The 20,494-nt window shown below is 41.4% G+C and overlaps 6 protein-coding genes across 7 annotated transcripts; 2 read left to right on the forward strand and 4 right to left on the reverse strand.

The window, feature by feature from the left end:
* Positions 1 to 60: 60 nt before the first annotated feature.
* Positions 61 to 1,451, reverse strand: LOC140783653 (transcription factor GHD7-like). Its single transcript, XM_073130601.1, has 2 exons — positions 978 to 1,451; positions 61 to 552 (listed from the first exon to the last, which is right to left on the reverse strand). Exons 1-2 carry the CDS (start codon positions 1,296 to 1,298, stop codon positions 247 to 249), a joined length of 627 nt encoding a protein of 208 aa, XP_072986702.1. The 5' UTR covers positions 1,299 to 1,451; the 3' UTR covers positions 61 to 246.
* A 2,290-nt stretch (positions 1,452 to 3,741) lies between these two features.
* LOC140784280 (coatomer subunit alpha-3-like) lies at positions 3,742 to 8,859 on the forward strand. Its single transcript, XM_073131574.1, has 4 exons — positions 3,742 to 3,879; positions 3,957 to 4,257; positions 4,557 to 5,051; positions 5,496 to 8,859. The coding sequence occupies exons 2-4, from the start codon at positions 4,050 to 4,052 to the stop codon at positions 8,450 to 8,452; spliced, it is 3,660 nt and encodes a 1,219-aa protein (XP_072987675.1). The 5' UTR covers positions 3,742 to 3,879; positions 3,957 to 4,049; the 3' UTR covers positions 8,453 to 8,859.
* Positions 8,860 to 10,035: 1,176 nt separating this feature from the next.
* Positions 10,036 to 12,247, reverse strand: LOC140783819 (VAN3-binding protein). The gene is made up of 6 exons (XM_073130889.1): positions 11,630 to 12,247; positions 11,136 to 11,499; positions 10,903 to 11,046; positions 10,760 to 10,809; positions 10,620 to 10,677; positions 10,036 to 10,529 (listed from the first exon to the last, which is right to left on the reverse strand). The coding sequence occupies exons 1-6, from the start codon at positions 11,933 to 11,935 to the stop codon at positions 10,297 to 10,299; spliced, it is 1,155 nt and encodes a 384-aa protein (XP_072986990.1). The 5' UTR covers positions 11,936 to 12,247; the 3' UTR covers positions 10,036 to 10,296.
* Positions 12,248 to 13,511: 1,264 nt separating this feature from the next.
* Positions 13,512 to 14,533, reverse strand: LOC140784883 (probable aquaporin TIP5-1). The gene is made up of 3 exons (XM_073132483.1): positions 14,395 to 14,533; positions 14,072 to 14,322; positions 13,512 to 13,985 (listed from the first exon to the last, which is right to left on the reverse strand). Exons 1-3 carry the CDS (start codon positions 14,519 to 14,521, stop codon positions 13,578 to 13,580), a joined length of 786 nt encoding a protein of 261 aa, XP_072988584.1. The 5' UTR covers positions 14,522 to 14,533; the 3' UTR covers positions 13,512 to 13,577.
* A 570-nt stretch (positions 14,534 to 15,103) lies between these two features.
* LOC140784444 (probable aquaporin TIP2-1) lies at positions 15,104 to 16,274 on the reverse strand. Its single transcript, XM_073131862.1, has 3 exons — positions 16,092 to 16,274; positions 15,754 to 16,004; positions 15,104 to 15,636 (listed from the first exon to the last, which is right to left on the reverse strand). The coding sequence occupies exons 1-3, from the start codon at positions 16,216 to 16,218 to the stop codon at positions 15,262 to 15,264; spliced, it is 753 nt and encodes a 250-aa protein (XP_072987963.1). The 5' UTR covers positions 16,219 to 16,274; the 3' UTR covers positions 15,104 to 15,261.
* A 513-nt stretch (positions 16,275 to 16,787) lies between these two features.
* Positions 16,788 to 20,456, forward strand: LOC140783627 (malate dehydrogenase, cytoplasmic-like). Of its 2 annotated transcripts, none has more exons than XM_073130569.1 (8): positions 16,788 to 16,948; positions 17,103 to 17,184; positions 17,876 to 18,034; positions 18,156 to 18,331; positions 19,167 to 19,444; positions 19,603 to 19,738; positions 19,815 to 19,926; positions 20,240 to 20,456. In XM_073130569.1, exons 2-8 carry the CDS (start codon positions 17,124 to 17,126, stop codon positions 20,329 to 20,331), a joined length of 1,014 nt encoding a protein of 337 aa, XP_072986670.1. In that variant the 5' UTR covers positions 16,788 to 16,948; positions 17,103 to 17,123; the 3' UTR covers positions 20,332 to 20,456. The 2 variants fall into 2 exon arrangements, with proteins under 2 accessions (XP_072986670.1, XP_072986669.1); XM_073130568.1 differs by having other exon boundaries at positions 16,819 to 16,948; positions 17,055 to 17,184.
* The last annotated feature ends 38 nt before the right edge of the window (positions 20,457 to 20,494 follow it).

Here is a 20,494-nt window from a genome sequence, read left to right on the forward strand (position 1 = left end):
ACAAATGAAAACCAAATGCTAGCCTCCAGTTGCTCAACAAGTGTTTGACGAAATGCACCATACTACCAACAATGAATCTATCCGGCTCTCTAACATATATGTATACATATATACGTACGCAGCTCGTACGAGTGACATCTTATTTCCATAAAAGCAATCGCACTTGTTTACGTACACCAAACATACAGTTAGCTAATGCCTCACTCCAATAGTATTTCGACTATAGTTTGCTGCATGCCATGCCCACTAAGAACGGAACCATCCAAGATTAAGACTCTCCGAGCCATAAGGACGGTGCTCCGGTGGCGTCTTGTTCGTCTCTTGCGTCTTCGCGAAGCGCCCTTTGATCCTTGGCCTCATCTCGGCGTACGCTTTCCTCGACGCGTATCTGATTTGCTTCTCGTACCTTCTCTTCTTTCTCTTCTCCTTGTACCTCGTGACCTTGGCTTCCCTCTCCAAGGAGGTGTGTCCGAGACTCGAAGCCGCCGCAGCATCGCCGGCCTCCGTAGGGCTCCCGCTTGCCGTGTCGATGAACGTGCCATCGCAAAATGACTTACGCGAAAGAAATGAAACAATAACAATAATTCAGCAAGCATCAATATAATGTTCTATGATACAGGATCTAAACTTTCGCATGCATTTGATATATCTATCAGTTTTAAAACATTAAGCATCGTTCTACTCTAACACTCATCTTTATTTCATATGAAATAATTAAAATCTCACAAAAGGACTCCGAATAATAAGTTCACTTTTAGCAATGTATCAAAAGAACTCTTTTGACTCATTAATGAAAGACTACGTGTTCTAGAGCTGACAAAAATTAAGGAGACTAGGTCCATTATAATTATAGAACTACGTGATGCTTCCATCATGATCACATAAGCTTGAAAATAACTACATCTTAGCTTACTTCATATTTTAAAAGGAATATCTGGAAAAACTACTAAAATTCTCAAGAGGATGGAACCACTCACGGCGGTGGAGTTGGTAGCCGCCGGACCTTCCGCCAAAGCCGTGACTAAGCCATGCGGCGATCGGCAGGATTCACGGAGGCCATCGACGTAGTTAAACTCCGGCACGATCGCCTTTCTCCCCCTCGGTTCATGGAAGAGCCACGCCACAGTGTCATCCTGCCCAAAGAACTGGAACTCCTGGATTCCATCGGCCTCCTGGCTCGGTCCGGTAAACATCTGAAACACCGCCCGGTTGAGATCGGTGCGGTGGCGGCACGTGGCTCCCCCCTTAGCCCCGCCGCAGGTGTCGCATACGTCATGCGAGGACATGGCGGCCGTCATGTACGTGGGCGGAGAAGATGATCACTTGGCTATGTGTGGTAGTGGTGAAGAATTGGGAGGACGGTAGGAGTTTAAATGGATGCGTGCGAAGTGATACTTCTTTGGAGAAGACAATGATGTGGAGACCAATGAGAGGGAAGGAAGAGATGTGATCGATCTCTCCTCTTCTTACGTGGACGTTTCCATGCCACCTTTTATTCCTCGCTATTCCCATTTCCTTGCTACCTTAATTTTATTCCCTCACTTTTATCCTAGCTAGTAGCTATCTTCCTCTCTTATCCGCGGATAAATTATTCCGATAGTGGGGCCAAAATTAATTTACCCAGTTTACTTCGGATAAATAAGCCGGATAGATCACAAATAGATAACCAGAAGCACAACAGAACACGTAATTAACGTCATATTATGTTTGTAGTTGTTGACTAATTCTAGAAAACAATACAAGCTATCCAAGTCAAGTGAAAGAAAAGTTTTGGATTTGGTTAGAATCCAACCACAGTGTACTAAATCAATGATCAGATCTTTATTAAGATCTATGGCTCAATCTGCCTAGTTTGACCAACAAAATTCTCTGTGCTAGTTTTTTCCGAGTTCCAACTACAAGGATAAGATTAAAAATGCGAGCCAAAGCAAGATTGGCTCCCATCCACACAATTAGGAGCCCAAAAGAAGCCATACAATAGAAGCCTCAAAATTAAGTGGCATATCATCAAAAGAAACAAACCATTTCACTTACATCTGGTAGCTTCTCCGGGAGGATTTAATACCCCCAAAAAAAAGACCTAAAAGGAGGGCACATGAGCAAAAGCATAGGAGGCCATGGCCATGGCCATACCTTTGGATTCTGAAAAATAGTGTCAATGGCCAATGTCGATACTTTGATGCTCTCCTGCACGAGTGAGAAAAAAGAACCAAGGAAAAGAAGTGAACCTATAATTGCTTACATAAAGTTCTGGTGCTCTCAAGCCAAGACATGGGCAGCATACCTTTTTAGATGAATCCATCCTGCAGGTTGCCACCTAATAATGTTGCACTAGATTCTTCCCAGCTACACCGAGATGGTGAACAATATTCTTGATATTTTCTTTTGATGCACCTAATAATTTCGTAGAACTAATCATAGCATAGGTGTGAGTTTAAACACAGAGACTAATACTTTTTTATATATAAGTTGAATAGCCAATGCAAGTGCACACAATGCAAACTATTTAAATTTATTCCATTAAAATTCACCTCATGGGGGCTCGACACGTAGTGATGGGTTTAAGATTCTCCATGCTTCGATACCACATAATGTTAACCAAATTTTGAATCATTTTATATAATTTATAGATGGGAAAAACATGTGATTTTTAATCTAAATTCTGTTGTTACTTCGATTAGTTAGATTTAATAGACAAAATGATATTTTAAAAAGAATATAATAATTTTAGTGGCTATAACGATATTTTGAAGAATGTAGTGATAATTATCATATTTTAAAATATTTCAGGGCTATTATGTAAAAAATCATATACGTAAATATTCCTTTCAACAGCCCAATCTAACTTTGCCCGGCCCGATTGTTTACAGGGCCAGAGGGAGATAACGGGTCTCCCATTTTCTAGCCCGATCCGATTCGATGCCGCAATCCATACTATAACGATAATGATAAAAGAACATTATATACGTTAGTATTTACGTTACTATATATTAGGTTAATATTTGTTTCATAATTAGGACTATAATTTTCAACTTATCATAATTGTCATTGAATCTTTATACTCCTTCAAAAATTATTTCATTAATTGAAATTTAACTAATCACAATCACAATTAAATTAGATTAATAAACTTATTTATTCTTGTATAATTATTTAAAATGGTTTAAAAATTATGTGATACTTTACTAATATTGTGCAAGAAAAGAATATTTATATGTAATTTTCACTTCTCTTTTTTATTGCTCTCCAAACAAGGTGAAATGAAAAAAAATATTATTTTTATATTTCAAATATGCCCCTTATATTATCCTACTTATTTAATATTTTCGAATTCCATTAATAAAGTTAAAAAATTCAAATCAACAGATGATTGTATTAAATTAATTTGTGATCAAGTGTACTAATCTTGATACCTAAAAATACCAAAACCTACTATTTTCCCCTACAATAAACGGAGATGATATATTTAAATCGATACTTTTGAGATCTAATAAAAATTTGTCAACTAAATAAGTTCTTACAACAAATTATTAAATCATATTATTCTTATTTATTTTATAGACATTATAATTGTATTAGTTTATTTTAATAATTAAAATATTGCATAAATAGTATAATAATAAATATATTATTTCCTCTTATTCTACCAAATGGAATAAACTTAATTTTCTATTCACTTCGCTCTTCCTATTCTCTCAGTCTAAAGACTCTAAACATATGTTGCTTAAGACGCAGGAGAGATGAAAAGATAATAAAGGAATAATCCTTTTTGGTTCACCATCACAATCTCCCTTCTCTCTCTCTCTCTCTCTCTCTCTCTGGGACTACCGAGATCTGATACTCACTCTCGTGTCACAGATCCGGATCTTAGCTTGCGAGGTCAGCACCCTTCCTCTCCATCGCTGATCCGTGCCCTAACCCCTAATCTTTCTCTTCTATTGGTATCGATCTTGCAGAATTCTTCAGTAGCTTGGGTTTGGCGAGATCCAGTGATTTGAGGAGGTCGGAAGCGAAAAAGGGGGGAAGATTGGGATTGGGATTAGGAAGAGATGCTGACCAAGTTTGAGACGAAGAGCAATCGGGTTAAGGGACTCAGCTTCCACTGCAAGCGGCCATGGATCCTCGCCAGTCTCCACAGCGGCGTGATCCAGCTGTGGGACTACAGGATGGGCACCCTCATTGACCGCTTCGATGAGCACGATGGCCCAGTTCGTGGTGTCCATTTCCACAAGTCGCAGCCCCTCTTCGTCTCAGGAGGTGATACGTCCGATTCTTCGCATCTTTTACACCAAAATCTCATCTTTGGTCTGTTTTAGTTAGTTTCGACTTTGTAGGTCAGATCTGCGCCGCTATGATAAGCTTGAATCTAGTTACAATGTTTAGATCTAGGTAGTCGCGTGAATTTGGTATCAGTCGCGTGCTCTTATTTATTGTAGTTGTTGGGATCTGATTTAGGTATGGTCCGGTGATCGACGTGCATTTTATGTTACTAGATCCCGAATGCCTTGGAACATGCACTACTTGTCACTATAATAGTTGTAGCATCGTTCTTGCAGGAGATGACTACAAGATCAAGGTCTGGAATTATAAGACCCATCGCTGTCTGTTTACGCTTCTTGGGCACCTTGATTATATTCGCACTGTCCAATTCCATGATGAGTACCCTTGGATTGTCAGTGCTAGTGATGATCAGACTATTAGGATCTGGAACTGGCAGTCACGTACTTGCATTGCAGTACTGACTGGGCACAACCACTATGTCATGTGCGCTTCTTTCCATCCAAAGGAGGACCTTGTTGTGTCGGCTTCCTTGGATCAGACGGTGCGTGTCTGGGACATCGGAGCATTGAGGAAGAAGACGGTGTCACCAGCCGATGATATTTTGCGTCTAACCCAGATGAACACAGATTTGTTTGGAGGAGTTGATGCTGTCGTGAAGTATGTCTTGGAAGGTCATGATCGCGGAATCAACTGGGCATCCTTTCATCCTAGCTTGCCTCTTATTGTTTCTGGAGCAGATGATCGGCAAGTTAAGATATGGCGCATGAATGGTAAATTATATATCTCAACAATCCTTTTCTAAGCTTTCCTCTGTCTTCAGAGTTCAGATGTGCTATTATGTGCTTGTGAACTATGAATGTTGTTATTATTCAGCAAAGCTTAGCAAAGAACTTTTAGAGCGTAAGAACTAAAGTGAAAAGCACACAGATTTAGCATAGTGATTATGAATTTGCGAGAAATCAGGATCCTAGTGAAAAATATTAACAATATGACATTTACCTTTGGAAATATAAAGATAATGAAGTGACCTCTAAGTTATTATGTTCTTCTTTCTGAAGAATTTTGGAGGAAATTCTATGGATGACACATAGAAAAAAGGAATGAATGACTTGATATACCTAACTAATGCCCCTTTTGAGGAGACAATTAAAATTTATTCTGTCAGTTGTCTGATAAAGAAGCACTACTAACTTACTATCTATCTTACAATACAGATACAAAAGCTTGGGAAGTGGACACTTTGAGGGGACACATGAATAATGTTTCCTGTGTACTATTCCATGCAAAACAGGATATTATTGTATCCAACTCAGAGGACAAAAGCATTCGTGTCTGGGATGCTACAAAACGAACAGGTATTCAGACTTTTCGTCGTGAACATGACCGTTTCTGGATCCTTACTGCACATCCAGAAATGAACCTTCTTGCAGCTGGTCATGATAGCGGCATGATAGTTTTCAAGTTGGAGAGAGAGCGCCCTGCCTTTTCTGTTAGTGGAGATACTTTGTACTATGTAAAAGATCGTTTCTTGCGGTCATATGAATTCTCATCTCAAAAAGATAATCAAGTGGTTCCAATAAGAAGGCCTGGTTCTTCCAGCTTGAATCAAGGACCAAGAACATTGTCTTATAGCCCCACTGAGAAGGCTGTCTTGATCTGTTCTGATGCTGATGGTGGTTCATATGAACTATATATTGTTCCCAGTGAATCTGTTGGAAGGGCTGATTATATGCAGGAAGCCAAGAAGGGAACTGGGGGTTCAGCTGTTTTTATTGCTCGAAATAGGTTTGCAGTTCTTGACAAGAGCAGCAATCAGGTTTTAGTGAAGAGTCTTAAGAATGAAACAGTGAAGAAAAATGTTCTTCCTATTGCGACTGATGCAATCTTTTATGCTGGGACGGGCAACTTGTTGTGCAAGGCAGAGGATAAAGTGGTCATTTTTGATCTTCAGCAAAGAATCATTCTTGGTGAACTTCAGGCGCCATCTGTTAAATACATAATCTGGTCAAGTGACATGGATTCTGTTGCCTTGCTGAGCAAACATGCTATAGTTATTGCTAATAAGAAGCTTGTGCATTGTTGCACCCTGCACGAGACAATCCGTGTGAAAAGTGGTGCCTGGGATGAGAATGGTGTCTTCATTTACACAACCTTGAACCATATAAAGTATTGCCTTCCAAATGGGGATAGCGGGATCATAAGAACTCTTGATGTTCCTATCTACATAACCAAGGTTTCTGGGAGTAAAATATATTGCTTGGATCGTGATGGAAAGAATAGGGTCATCTCAATTGATGCTTCAGAGTACATATTCAAGCTTGCCCTTCTGAAGAAAAGATATGACCATGTAATGAGTATGATCAAGAACTCACAACTATGTGGGCAAGCTGTCATTTCATATCTGCAGCAGAAAGGATTTCCTGAAGTAGCTCTCCATTTTGTCAAAGATGAGAGGACTCGGTTTAACCTTGCTCTTGAGAGTGGCAACATCCAGATTGCCGTTGCATCTGCAAAAGAGATAGATGAGAAAGACCACTGGTACAGATTAGGCGTTGAGGCTCTTAGGCAAGGAAACACTAGCATTGTTGAATATGCTTACCAGCGAACAAAGAACTTTGATAGGCTTTCTTTTCTCTACCTTGTGACTGGAAACATGGATAAGCTGTCCAAAATGCTTAGGATAGCTGAGATCAAGAACGATGTGATGGGTCAGTTCCACAATGCCATGTATCTAGGTGACATTCATGAACGAGTCAAGATCTTGGAAAGCACTGGGCATTTGCCACTTGCATATGTAACTGCTGCCACTCATGGGCTTGTGGAAGTTGCTGATAGGCTTGCAGCTGAATTGGGAGATAATGTCCCCTCTCTACCTGATGGGAAAGCCCGTTCACTATTGATGCCCCCTGCACCTCTTATGTGCAGTGGTGATTGGCCATTATTGAGGGTCATGCGGGGCATTTTTGAAGGTGGATTGGATAATCTAGGGAGAGTAGGACATGAGGAAGAAGAAGAGACTAGTGGTGCTGACTGGGGTGATGAGGAACTGGATATTATTGATGCAGAGGGTATGCTGCAGAATGGTGATATCATCATAGCAGAAGATGAGGAAGGCCAATCTCATGGAGAGAACGATGAAGGAGGAGGATGGGATCTTGAAGATTTGGAGTTACCACCAGATGTAGTTACTCCAAAGGCTGCAGCTAATGCTCGTTCTACTTTATTTGTTGCCCCTACAGCAGGCATGCCTGTGAGCCAAATTTGGGTTCAGAAATCCTCCCTTGCAGGTGAGTTGGTCACAGCTGGAAACTTTGACACTGCCATGCGCCTGCTTAGCCGACAATTGGCCATTAAGAACTTTGCTCCATTGAAGCCATTGTTTATGGATCTTTACATGGGCAGTCACACATATCTGCGTGGTTTTGCTACGACTCCTGTGATACCTGTCGCTGTTGAGAAGGGATGGAGTGAGTCAGTGAGCCCTAATGTGAGGAGCCCGCCAGCACTTGTTTTCAAATTCTCACAGATGGATGAGAAGCTCAAGGCAGCTTATCGAGCCACCACGGAAGGAAAATTTCCGGAGGCTCTCAGGCAATTTCTTAATATCTTGCATACTATCCCACTTATTGTAGTGGACTCTAGGAGGGAAGTTGATGAAGTGAAGGAGCTGATTGAGATAGTTAGAGAATATGTGCTTGGCTTGAAGATTGAAGTTAAGAGAAAGGAAACTAAAGATGATGCGGTCCGGCAACAAGAGTTGGCAGCTTACTTCACTAATTGTAAGCTTCAGAAGATTCACATGCGACTCGTGCTCACAAGTGCTATGACTGTATGCTTTAAGGGAGGAAACTATGGTACGGCAGCTAATTTTGCCAGGATGCTTCTGGAGAAGAGCCCAAATGAGGCCCAAGCAAAGAAGGCTAGGCAAGTATTGCAGGCTTGTGGTGATAAAAAAGATGCCAAGCAGTTGAATTATGATTACAGGAATCCATTTGTAGTTTGTGGTGCAACCTATGTTCCAATCTACCGTGGCCAGAAAGATGTGTTCTGCCCTTATTGTGGGTCTCATTTTGTACCTGCCACTGAAGGACAGCTTTGTGCTGTTTGTGATCTTGCAGTTGTCGGGGCTGATGCCTCTGGTTTGCTCTGTTCTACTACGCAGTTGAGATAATTGGCAAAAGGCTCTACATTTATTATATGCCACTTTCAATTTAGCAGTTAATTGAAGACTTTTATCTTGCTGAGGATGCTATCATGTGAAAGGTAAAGCAATAAGAATAGGAAATGTTTTGTTAGAGCAATTTGCTCAGTTTTCTTTGGGCCCGATGAGAAATGCAGATTTTGATTAGTTCATGCAAGCCCCCCCCTCCCCTCCCCCCCCCCCCTCCTTTTTTTTTATAAGAGACAATGTAAGAGTTATATTTGCTTCAGAATTGCGGTGACGCATTTGGTTTGTTATATAATATAGAGATGTATAGGGTTCTTTGCAGGAACCTTTATATCTTGTCATTGTAATACAAATATGTATCTGAGTCTCTGCTTTGTCGTGGTAATAGATGTAATTGATTGCCTTCTCTAGTTTCGGGCATTTGATCTTCTAATACTTGCCATATACCCATATTTTGGTCATCACATGTGATTGTAAATTTAACTCTCAGAAAAAGGGGTGTTTTATGTGTCATGGCCTGATTCTCTCTCTCTCTCTCTCTCTTTCTTCAAAACTTCTCTTTGAGGAGAAATGTCATGATCCTGATGCAATTGGTCGTACAATGAATATTCTCGGTTTCCATGATATTGGAATGGGTGAAATCATACTCTAAATGCGTAGATAACGTCCTGGTGAGTGGTGATTCACATCCCCAATCAAAATAAGTTGGAGCTCGATGAGTAGATAACATTACGTTAATGTACATTTTTCATCACATCTCAACGCAGTATCCACATGCATCGAACTGCTTATTGGCGAACTTCTCATTTGTGGCACGTGGTATCTTTCCCGGAAAAATGCGATAGTCGTGTTCAATGAACCAGCAAAGGCCATTAATTCCAGAGTCCTTCTTGCGTAAAACTTTGCACTTCCCCACATTTGCCAAGGATACGAGAAGATATATTATCCCATTTTTTTAATATGCAAGTCCTATATCATGGGTTCCGTAATACTCGATGCGTGAACTTTGGGATATTAATACACGAAAACACGGAAGCGGATCCTCTGAAGCCTAGACTGCATGAATCTCCTCAACCTGAGTCCTTAGCAGCATGTACTAATAAAAACTTCTCTAATTTTAATATTTAATTATAAAAAATAATTTTAAAAATGACTTGTTTACCTATGATAACTCTATTTCTTGAAAGAAGATAGTACTTAAGTGAGATAATTCACTCGAGTTCACTTTCCAGCAATTAAACTGTGATCTGGAGAGGGAGAGAGAGAGAGAGACAATTCCTGACAGACAAATTACCTCATATGGCTACATCTTCTTTCCATGCAAATGCGCTGCACTCAAAAGCAAGTCTAATAGCACCTAATTGAGAATATTGAGAGTTATGTACATCAGACGTGCTTCTCCGCATACAAGCACAAACCTCTGTGCTCTGTTAAAATGGTCCCCTGTTCAAATGTTTTACAGAGTCAAACATCTTCTGGGTTTCAGAACGTTAATTGCCAGTGGACACATGTGATACAGGAAGTCTCATAGAGATGCTTCAAAGCTGTTTGTCGATTGAAAGCAGAGCACATTATGAAGCAATGTCTTGCGCAATAAACAAAATCATATTATTACTTTATATGAATTACTATCTGAATCATACAAGACTGTATTCTGAGAGGCTGGTGACATGCCACATTATGTATTGGTTCTTTTTTTTCCCAACATCCTTCTTGACTTTGTTATCATTTTCTCCATCTCCCTGAGAGATGGGAGAAGTTTCACAATCTTTGCAAATTTGAGCACAAGGATGGCTTTGCTTCTTCTTCTTTTTTTAATATATGTTCTGTTAATATTATGCACTACATCAACTGAGTTTTAGCAATTCCATAGAGTGCTCTACTTGATCAGCTCCACCTGCTACTTGTCTTAGCAAATTCTGCACTCCATCCACCCACTTCTGTTTACTGATTCTATTCTCACATTCAAACTCTAATATTCCTTGTGCTGTTCTCAGGCCAAAGTAGCATCTCTCCTCTGGTATCTCTCTCTCATGCCCCGGCCATGCTGGAAGCTCATCAAATACACCATAAACAACACCTGATGATCATCACATAATCCCATCGATCAGATACCAAAGCATGGAATTAGTGTACTTATAATTGTTCCAAATTGATGTTTTAAACTCACTCTTTTTTTTCTTTGAAAGTGCACCTCCCATATGCTTGCTCTTGAGTTTTACCATAACCTGACATCCATTGAAAATGTAAAATTTGAGCACTAATACCTTCAGATATATCATCTAACAAGTGATGGATAAAATTATCTACCTGAGATTTTTTGTTAATGAAAACAGATACACGCTTCCAGTGTAGAACTCCTGCATCACGGGAGGACAGAGAGTTAAAATCTTCATCCTGATAGATGATGTTTTCAATGGATTGGTAGATGAACTCCCAAGTAAAAATAGTACCTTTTCTGGTGCGTTTAAGCAGCTCTCCTTCTTTACACCATATGTCTGGGCTCCAACAAGGGCCTTTTTCGTAAGGAATAACAGCTGCATTACTCCTTGCTTCTCGTTGCACTCTAAGCTTCATTGCTGCGGCTCCTCTAAGAGCTGGAATATAATCGAAGTTAGTTAGTAATTAACTAAGAATGTTTCATTGATTAAGTAACAGGAACTATGACTAGCTCTTGAGATCTAACCTGTGGCTGCTGCTGCTGTGAGAGTCATGAGATCGCCGGGAGTTCTAACGTCGACCGCAGACTCGACGGCGGATGCCACCTGGTCGTGGCTGGCCCCGGCGAGCTCGGCAATCTCGATGCAGTGAGATGCTAGCAGTTCCGTTGCAGATACCAAGGCGGCGGTCATTTTTGGGGTCTGGCTATCTGTGCTTGTGTCAGCCGCCACGGCAGCAACCGCTGCGGCTACTCCGGCGACGGATACGGCAGCGTGTATATGAGCTTTCTCGGCACGTGCCTTCTCTTTGATCCGGTTGCTCTCCTTGTTGTGGAACCATCTTCCGATGGTTTGGTGGTGGGAGATGATGGAATGCCTAGTTCGACATGTCTGACCAAATCAAACAAATTAAGAGCAAATTAGAGGACTTCGTAATTACAATCCCGTTATAAGTTTTGCTTCTCTTGAAAGAGAAAAAGTTTCTCCTTTTCTCTCTTCTAGCGCTCGATCAGGAGCTTACACGCATAGGATGACTCTGAGCAGCAGAAGCGGCGAACGCCAGCGTCTCCGGGATCGCCATCATATCCGGCAGCCGATCAACGACGAAATTCCTCTTCTTGTTGCCGGTCAAGAGAGCCTTCGATATCTCCGACGCCGACACGCTCCACGACCTTGCCAAGAACTCCATCGGCTCCTTCGGCGTCTGCGGCGGCGGTATCGCTTGCATATTCCTTCCCATCTCCTCCTCCTCTTCCCCTCTCAACTCCAAACTCAACAACGCATCTCTCCTCTTCCTCCTCCTGCCCAAGAAAAACCCCTTCTCCATTGCCTTCCTACCTTGGTGTGCACTCCAGTCGGTCCCGGTTTTGGATACTTATAAGGAGGGAGGCCACGCGGAGCACGAGAAAGGAAGGAGTGGTGGGCCGAGGAGGGGACATACGGTGGACAAATCCCCTGTTCCTCCTTTTATATTGCTTTCGTTGGTTTCTGCTACTATTTCCTATTACCGTGGCATTTGGGTTCTTATCTGGGGGGTCTAGAGAGAGAGAGAGAGAGAGAGAGAGAAGGTTGCAAACCTCGGCGACAAGAGTCCCAGTTTAGCCGGCGTGGCCTCGTGCAATGTTGCGCGATTCCCTACACCTTTGTTTCATGGGAGAGTTCAGTTTTGTCGGCATTGGATAGTATGTGGGTCGGATCATTCCATCTCAATTTTACCATTTCGCACCTTATATTTCATGAATTTACGAATAGAGTATATATATGTATATATACACGACGATTTGTCGCTTTTGTGGGATTTGGACGCTTGTATTTGTTAGCTTTAGAAATGGAACTTTGTGATTGCAGAGTGGGGGAAGGAATTCGGTGGTGATGACTGGTGATTGCTACTTCTCTTCTTCTTCTTCTTCTTCTTTTTGTCATTTAAATGTCACTAAATATCTACTATTTGGGAATCTTTTTATCAACCTTATGTAAAGAAAGTTTAGAGTTTGCTTGGTGTTACATATCAGCAATAATTGCAAAGGCAAAATAGGCAGAGAAGGATGAACCCTAACCTAACACTTAGAGTGGAATCTCACGCTCCAGCTTTGCACCTGAGCTTTAATCATTTATATACACTAAAGAAGGGCATCATCATCGTCATCGTCATCTATAGTAGGAAGTATTGATTGGTTCGGCGGCTAGCTCGGCCTGGCGCCTCTCTCTTCTTCTTTTCTTTTTTCTTTTTCTTTTTTCTAAGCAGAACAAGAGACAAATTCAAAAGGCTTTAATCCCTTTCTTTAGTGAGCCTTTCTGCCGTGGGTCAGATTGCAAAGCGTAATGGTTGAGGTACTACTGATGCCCTTCCATCCACTGCGCTCAAAGGATAAGCATGGCATCGCTTTCCAATCTTTTCTTTTGCGTGCGGAGGAAGTGATCTGTCTTATTAGTTCTTGCCTCTTGTTGTAATTATTTTTTGCTAAGTTATTTGAGTGATTGGAAAAGAAAATGTAACTAGAGAAGCATGTGAGAACTTTAATGGGGGACCAAATTAGCCACCTCTGACAAGGAACAGGGCTTGAGTATCTTCATCACTTCGATTCTTCTAAATATTTCTTTTACATATTTAGCATATTTTAAAATTTAAACGGGTTTATAAACTTTTAACTCAGTGAACGGCTTATTTATAAAATTTAAATTAAAAAAAAAAAAAAAAACTACTTTGCACCTTTTCTCCAAAGGCTGTAAACGCCGCCCACGAGTGAAATGAATTGATGGAAGGGACGCGTGGATTAATTGCAAAGTGGAAAAAGAAAGCTAGCGTAAGGCTCTAGGCCTGATCTACCTTACAAAAGTTTGCAAAAAAGAGCTATTCGGCGCAACTTATTTGGGCCGGGCTTCGGAGTTGGATCCAGTACAAATTAAAAGAAAAATTACTCGTCTTTTAATTACTACGTTGGTTTACAAAATTAAAACACTAAAACGAATCAAACGGTAGCAGTTTCCAGATTGCCACGTGGGGGATCAGACGAGGAGGAGACAGAAGGATACACCAGATTCTGGTGTACCAGCGCAGCCAGTGCTGCACCAACCAGCGGTCCAACCCAGTACACGCCGTGGTTCTTGAACTCTCCGCTTATGATCGCCGGTCCAAAGGACCGGGCGGGGTTCATCGACGCCCCCGTCAGTGAACCGGTCGCGAGCACGCACGCGCCGGCCACGAGCCCGACTGCTATTGGCCCTACGGCCGCTGACGTGAGCGGGCCCCTCTTTACTCCTCCCCTGAGGTCGCACGCCACGTGGACGGTGTACACCAGCGCGAACGTGGTCACGCTTTCCAAAACTGCCCCTCCGAACCCCGTCATCTCCGTTGCTATCCTCGTCGTCGGAATAGCCTGAACCAGGGAGGCGTTTGTTTTAGTACGCGCATTAAAAAAAGAAAGTCAAAATATTTCTCTTTATTTTGCTTCTGAGTGCTGACCTGGCCGGCGGAGGCCACCCGGAGGATGAGGCAGGCGACGGTGGCGCCGAGTAACTGAGACACCCAATAGAAGATGGCTGTGGGAACACTCACGTGGCTGCCGATGGCGAGGGCGAAGGTGACGGCGGGGTTGACGTGGCCACCGGAGGCATCCGCGGCAATGTACACCGCGACGAACAGCGCGAAGCCCTGAGCAAGAGCAGTCGCCACTAGAGACGAAGCGTCAGACGTAATGTCTGGGGTAAGCATGCCTACAAATAGAAGGATTAGAGAGAGAACGTAGAGGAAAAGAGCGTAGTAGAAAGAAGTAGGCAACTATTTACGGGCGGAGATGGCGGAGCCGATGGTAGCGAAGACGAAGAGGAAGGTGGAGATGAACTCGGCGACATACGAGCGGAGTGCAGGAGGAGAGAACCAGAGCTGGAAGTGGGCTCGGACGTTGGAAGCCATTGATTTCTTTCAATAAACAACTGGCTTCGTGTTCGAACTTTAAAAAGAGACGTGAGTTTTATTTGAGGAAAGGCGCGACTCTTCCCACGAAACGAGTTCGGGGCCGTTACGTACGGTTATTGACGCCTCCGAGAACGGGGCAGGGCTTGGCTCAGTCCTGGCCCCATGGGATCATCAGTCCCAAGCACTCTAGGTCGTTCGTGTGCAATCTCGACTCTAGGAACTTCTTGCAAACGGGCACATGGTCGTCGTCTGCTATTAGTCTCTCAACTTTTCTTATCTAAACATAAGGGTAAATTATAGTTTATCCTCTAATTATTTAGTTCGATTTTAATATTCTCTCCCATGCTTAATTTAAAGTTAAGCATTTAACACTACTTGATCTTTCTTTAAACTGCAACAAACGAGAATGTGAAAAAAAAAATTGTTTATAGTAGAAAATATTGGTGTCCGGTAAGAATAATTTAGTCTTTATATTATTAGTTTTGGATGAAAAAAATTAAACCGTTGCAACCTTAATTTGAGAGGGATTGAGTGCTCAAGTTTTGCCATAAACATGATAAACAAACAACGAAAGATTAATTTAAGGCTTAATGACATGATAATTCCTTCAATCACACTGCAATTAAGTACATCTCACGAGAGTACAAGACCCATCATACGTACACATAATATGTACATTTATTACGATCCAAACATTGTAGACTAGACAAGAGACAACGTTGAACACTTCAACTACTCTATGGATATTCCTGACCGGCTGCAACTGGCTGATAGGATCCAATGAAGACATCCCCGTAGACGAGCCCAGCCAGCCCACCACCAATCAGTGGTCCGACCCAGTAGACCCAATTGCCTGAGAAGTCACCGGTGGCCACCGCCGGTCCAAAAGACCTTGCGGGGTTCATCGAGCCGCCGCTGAACGGTCCCGCCGCCAGTATATTGGCCCCGACGATGAACCCGATCGCCATCGGCGCGATCGTCCCTAACGACCCCTTCTTCGGGTCCGCCGCCGTTGCATACACCGTGTACACCAAAGCGAAGGTGATCACCACCTCCATCACCACTCCCTCTATCTCACTCATCCCCGCCGCCACCCCGTGCGTCGGCACTGCCTGCGTTGAAATAATAATAGACCAATCAAATCCGTATGTAATACGTACAGAATCCAAAAATGAGTGATTCTGTAAAAATTCAAGAACTAGTATATGTAGTTTTGATATTATATTTACCTTTCCACCGGTGACAAATTTGAGGAGGAGGCAGGCGGCCGAGGAGCCGAGAAGCTGCGCGACCCAGTAGAAGATTCCGGTGAGGATGGTGATGTGGCCGCCGACGGCGAGGCCGAAGGTAACGGCAGGGTTGAGGTGGCCGCCGGAGATGTTGGCGGCCATGGAGACGCCGACAAAGAGAGCGAATGCATGCGCGATGGCCACCGCCACCAGGCCGGCCGGGTCCAGCGCCGCATCGGCCGTTAACTTCCCTACACCAACCGAATTAATTCATTAAAAAGAATATTATAAACGTAGTTATTATACATACCAAATTAATTAGTACCCATATTACATACCATAGGCAATAGCAGAACCAACGCCGGCAAACACAAAGAGGAGGGTGGCAATGAACTCAGCTAAGTATGCCTTAATGGATCCAACACTGAAGGAATCGCCTACACTTCCAAAGGCAAGCTTCACCATTTTAGTGCTCTCCCTTCTCTCCCTTAATTTGCTCTCTTATTATACTTTAGCACGATGAAGCCAACTAAGACGTGAGCTTTATATATATAGAGAGAGCGGTTGGGCTTTCGATCAAGCATCCATGGGCCATGGCGAAGGCCCAAATGACGAAATGGTGTGGTTGAGAGAATGCTAGAATAATGTGGACGGTGAAGGATGATAACAAGATGGTTAGTTAACAATTAGTTGTTTTATGATGATTGATGGCCGACCAACCGCCCCTGTTTTGATTAATTGAGAGTAATGGATATGAGGACAGCTTGCTACTCCACTCTAATTATTATTTCGGGACAAAGAGAAGTTTTAAAGAGTGGATTAGAATTTGTCTATTTTTGATGGAATTATACAATTACTAAACACGTAAAAGAGTGGAATAGAATTTCTCACAATTTTCCCTGGACTTGTTTGCATTGGAAAGCATTTTAAGATGGGTTTTCTTCCTAATATACACGAAAAGGAGGTAACGATTTGTAAAAATGTTAAGAAAAGGAGGAGGTATCTAACAATATGACGAAAATGTAGGTGGTGATATGAAAAAAAAAGAGAATACCTGAAGAAGAAGGAGAAGCCCAACCATCCCACGGCCGTGATGGTTATCTCACCCTCCCCCTACTTTCGTTCTAAAGGTTCTACTTCTTTCCTTGAATTTCTTGCAATCGAATCCTTGCGCTGACTTCGAAGTGATTGAAAGGTATCACCCCCTCACCACTTGGTCTATACAAATAATAGTAGCCCGCCGTGTTAAGATTGTTGTAAAGATTTGATCTTTTTTAATGGCGTCTCGATCTCTCGTCCAGAGGTTGAAGGTATGTCGTCTAATGAGCTTTTCTCGCTCTCTCGTCCAGAGGTTGAGGAAATCTCGTCTAATGAGGTACCGATGTGGTGGGTCGAAGCAACCCATCAAGATATTGGTGACCGGCGCCGCAGGTAAGTGTCAACGCAACCCGTTTCGTTCTCAGTATCGTTACTTCGTTAGGACAACTGTTCTTGGTTTGATTTAATTGTAGTATTGAGAGGACAAGTTATTTGAGAATCAGGCATGTAATGGGGGTGAATTTGTCAACAAGATGATTAATTTATGAGAGAGGGAATATGGAAACTATTATGGGAGGAATTCGTGAGAAAATATACATTATTGTGCTTGATTTGACAGAGACCTTTGTACCAAATAGAGACAAATGAAGAAAACAAAAAGACTTGATATAGAATTATTGATGATTATCTATGAGGTGAATAATGCACAGCAGAGATTGACTTGCAGCCAAAATATGAAAACCCCTAATCTTCTCAAGTTAGTTCTTGATTTTTTTCTGCCTTCGAAAATATAATAGGGTTTATAGGTAGATGAGGATTTTCCTCTTATATGCATTGTTGAGTTTGAGGTTCGGCAGATTTATGTTTTGTTGTAGCTTGGATTGAGACTTCAATGGAATAGATCAATAGACTGCATAAGAATCCCCATTATAGTTAACTTCTACACGAATATACAAGTAAAGAAATTAAACGTTTGGTATGCCACTTGGAATGCTTTTCGAGATAGTGTGAGTGGATGCTTGCCAAGAGACCATAATATAGTTCACTCTTAATCTTAGCTCATTATCTGAGCTCTGCTTTACAGGACAAATAGGTTATGCTATCATCCCAATGATTGCTAGAGGATCGATGTTAGGCCCTGATCAACCTGTAATTCTGCACATGCTTGATATCCAGCCTGCTGCAGAAGCCTTAAATGGTGTGAAAATGGAGTTGGTTGATGCTGCCTTACCTCTTCTTAAAGGTATACTTTTGTCCCTTAAGCACTTCATCCAACCTCTAGACAGATGATTTTCTGCATGATATTGATTAATTGGAAACAAAATTTCTGGATATTACTGCATCATGTGTATTTGGTTTTACAGGTGTAGTTGCCACCACTGATGTGGTAGAAGCTTGCACTGATGTCAATATAGCTATCATGATAGGCGGTTTTCCTAGAAAAAAGGGGATGGAAAGGAGGGATGTGTTATCACCAAATGTTTCTATTTACAAAAATCAAGCTTCAGCTTTGGAGCAGCATGCTGCTGAAAATTGTAAGGTGATACCAATATTTCAATGAATTCTTCAATTGCGAGATACTTTCCTCACAACCTTTCAGCAATTTAAAAGTATTAGTTTTATATGTAATATTTGAATCGACTTGTTAACTTCTGCATGCACTTGTTACCTACAGGGATGTATGACCAAATGTGAAACAAAATTTGAACTTTGAATGGGTCAAAATTATCGGCTGGTGTTTATTATTAAATGGAATTAAAGAGCTTTTAGTCAGATCCTCTCCCATCTTTTGTTGTTGATAAATTCTCATTAGGATGTAGATTTGGTGATTGTTTTTATCAAGGTGATGCAACTAGAAGCGATGAGCAAAGATACAAAGCACAGATGCTATGCTTATGCCGTAAGCTACACAAATAATATATAATGCTTCTTAGGGCCACTTTTATATGTCCACTTGGACATGTACATAATGTTCTGCTATATAGTATTGTCAATCATAGCGTACTTTCCTTAAGCTATGTGTTTATTCACATAATTTTAGTTAGCATACCAGTACTTATCTGGGGTTTTGTTGTGCTAATATCGAAAGTTGTGAATAAGACATTAAAATGCCACTTCAATCATGAATTAGTACTCATAGTTATTGAGGAATGTAAATCTACTTAAATATGCTACTGTACCTTGTCCAATTTTGTGGTGATTATTTGTTGTGGGCTTTTCAATGCCATTTGAAGTTGGACAGGAGACAAATTAAACAATATTTAGTCATATGGGCTATATGTACCATGTAACCCTCCATAATCTTGGATAAGCATATCTATGTAAATTCAGAGTTGTTTCCGGAAACTGACTCTGATGCTGAATTTTATTCCCAGGTGCTCGTTGTTGCCAACCCAGCTAACACTAATGCATTGATTTTAAAAGAATTTGCCCCTTCAATCCCTGCAAAGAACATCACTTGCCTTACGCGGCTTGATCATAATAGAGCCCTTGGTCAAATCTCAGAGAGGTTAAATATTCATGTCAGTGATGTGAAGAATGTCATTATATGGGGTAACCATTCTTCAACTCAGTACCCTGATGTCAATTATGCCACTGTTAGAACCCAAGATGGAGAAAAATCAGTCAGAGAACTTATTTACAATGATAACTGGTAAGTTGTCCATCATTATTTTAGTCAATCAGTATCAGAGGTTGCCAAATTATACTCCCAACTTGTATACATATAAATAACTCACTTGAGTTTTCATTAAGATTTTACATTTTATTGGTTTGGTTGCTTTTTGTGTCACAGACCTATCTTTGTGACAGGTTGAAAGAAGAGTTCATAACTACTGTGCAGCAGCGAGGTGCAGCTATTATCAAAGCGCGCAAGCTATCCAGCGCATTGTCTGCAGCCAGTGCCGCCTGTGATCACATCCATGATTGGATTCTTGGCACTTCCAAGGTTTGCTTTAATGGCTGTTAAGCTTTAGATTATCATTTTGGAAATTTTCCTTACAGTTCATCACCTTTTATTCTAGGGAACATGGGTGTCAATGGGTGTATACGCTGATGGGGCTTATGATACTCCTGATGGTGTTTTTTACTCCTTTCCCGTTACTTGTGAAAAGGGGGAATGGTGTATTGTACAGGGTAAGTGCTTCTAAGATATCATTTTAGAGACCCTATTTTAGTGAAACATAAATCATTTAACCCCCTTGAGGAGATTAACACAAACACACTTTCCACGAATATTACTTACAAAGTGTTGATTTTTTAAATTTAAAGTTACAAATTTAACTTCTGATTTTGACACATGAAGATAATGAAATGCTGTTAGATCATTTGCCATTTTCTCTTCAAGATTTCTTGGAGCTTGCAGGAAGTCAAGTCTTGACTGGCACAATTTGATTATAAGTTGCATATTATGCATTGCATTTGTACTCATATAATTTATGTTTATCAGGTCTTGAGATTGACGAATTCTCACGTCGGAAGATGGAGGTCTCAGCAAATGAGCTCCTTGAAGAGAAGTATCTTGCCTACACATTCCTTTAGTGACCCCACACTCTGCACATCAGATTGAGTGTCTAGCGAGCAGAGATCTTAATAAAGAATGTAATATCTTGTTACATATGGATGAAAATATCAATCCCAAAATTTCAGGAATGATCCAAACAAAATACGAGATATTAGCCTTTATCTGAAAAACACAAAACAG

This window comes from Typha latifolia, chromosome 3 (genome assembly GCF_019914945.1).
Source record: "Typha latifolia isolate L0001 chromosome 3, TyphaL0001v2, whole genome shotgun sequence".
NCBI classification, from domain to species: domain Eukaryota; kingdom Viridiplantae; phylum Streptophyta; class Magnoliopsida; order Poales; family Typhaceae; genus Typha; species Typha latifolia.

Coding starts and splice junctions, on each gene's coding strand:
- LOC140784280 (XM_073131574.1), top strand. CDS start 4,050: ATGCTGACCAAGTTTGAGACGAAGAGCAATCGGGTTAAGGGACTCAGC. Junction 4,258..4,556: donor GCCCCTCTTCGTCTCAGGAG/GTGATACGTCCG, acceptor TCGTTCTTGCAG/GAGATGACTACAAGATCAAG. Junction 5,052..5,495: donor TAAGATATGGCGCATGAATG/GTAAATTATATA, acceptor CTTACAATACAG/ATACAAAAGCTTGGGAAGTG.
- LOC140784444 (XM_073131862.1), bottom strand. CDS start 16,218: ATGGTGAAGCTTGCCTTTGGAAGTGTAGGCGATTCCTTCAGTGTTGGA. Junction 16,005..16,091: donor TGGTTCTGCTATTGCCTATG/GTATGTAATATG, acceptor CGGTTGGTGTAG/GGAAGTTAACGGCCGATGCG. Junction 15,637..15,753: donor AATTTGTCACCGGTGGAAAG/GTAAATATAATA, acceptor ATTTCAACGCAG/GCAGTGCCGACGCACGGGGT.
- LOC140783627 (XM_073130568.1), top strand. CDS start 17,076: ATGAGCTTTTCTCGCTCTCTCGTCCAGAGGTTGAGGAAATCTCGTCTA. Junction 17,185..17,875: donor ATTGGTGACCGGCGCCGCAG/GTAAGTGTCAAC, acceptor TCTGCTTTACAG/GACAAATAGGTTATGCTATC. Junction 18,035..18,155: donor TGCCTTACCTCTTCTTAAAG/GTATACTTTTGT, acceptor TTGGTTTTACAG/GTGTAGTTGCCACCACTGAT.
- LOC140783653 (XM_073130601.1), bottom strand. CDS start 1,298: ATGACGGCCGCCATGTCCTCGCATGACGTATGCGACACCTGCGGCGGG. Junction 553..977: donor CGGCTACCAACTCCACCGCC/GTGAGTGGTTCC, acceptor CTTTCGCGTAAG/TCATTTTGCGATGGCACGTT.
- LOC140783819 (XM_073130889.1), bottom strand. CDS start 11,935: ATGGAGAAGGGGTTTTTCTTGGGCAGGAGGAGGAAGAGGAGAGATGCG. Junction 11,047..11,135: donor CACAGCAGCAGCAGCCACAG/GTTAGATCTCAA, acceptor ATTATATTCCAG/CTCTTAGAGGAGCCGCAGCA. Junction 10,678..10,759: donor TCATTAACAAAAAATCTCAG/GTAGATAATTTT, acceptor AATGGATGTCAG/GTTATGGTAAAACTCAAGAG.
- LOC140784883 (XM_073132483.1), bottom strand. CDS start 14,521: ATGGCTTCCAACGTCCGAGCCCACTTCCAGCTCTGGTTCTCTCCTCCT. Junction 14,323..14,394: donor CGGCTCCGCCATCTCCGCCC/GTAAATAGTTGC, acceptor TTCTATTTGTAG/GCATGCTTACCCCAGACATT. Junction 13,986..14,071: donor GGGTGGCCTCCGCCGGCCAG/GTCAGCACTCAG, acceptor TCCCTGGTTCAG/GCTATTCCGACGACGAGGAT.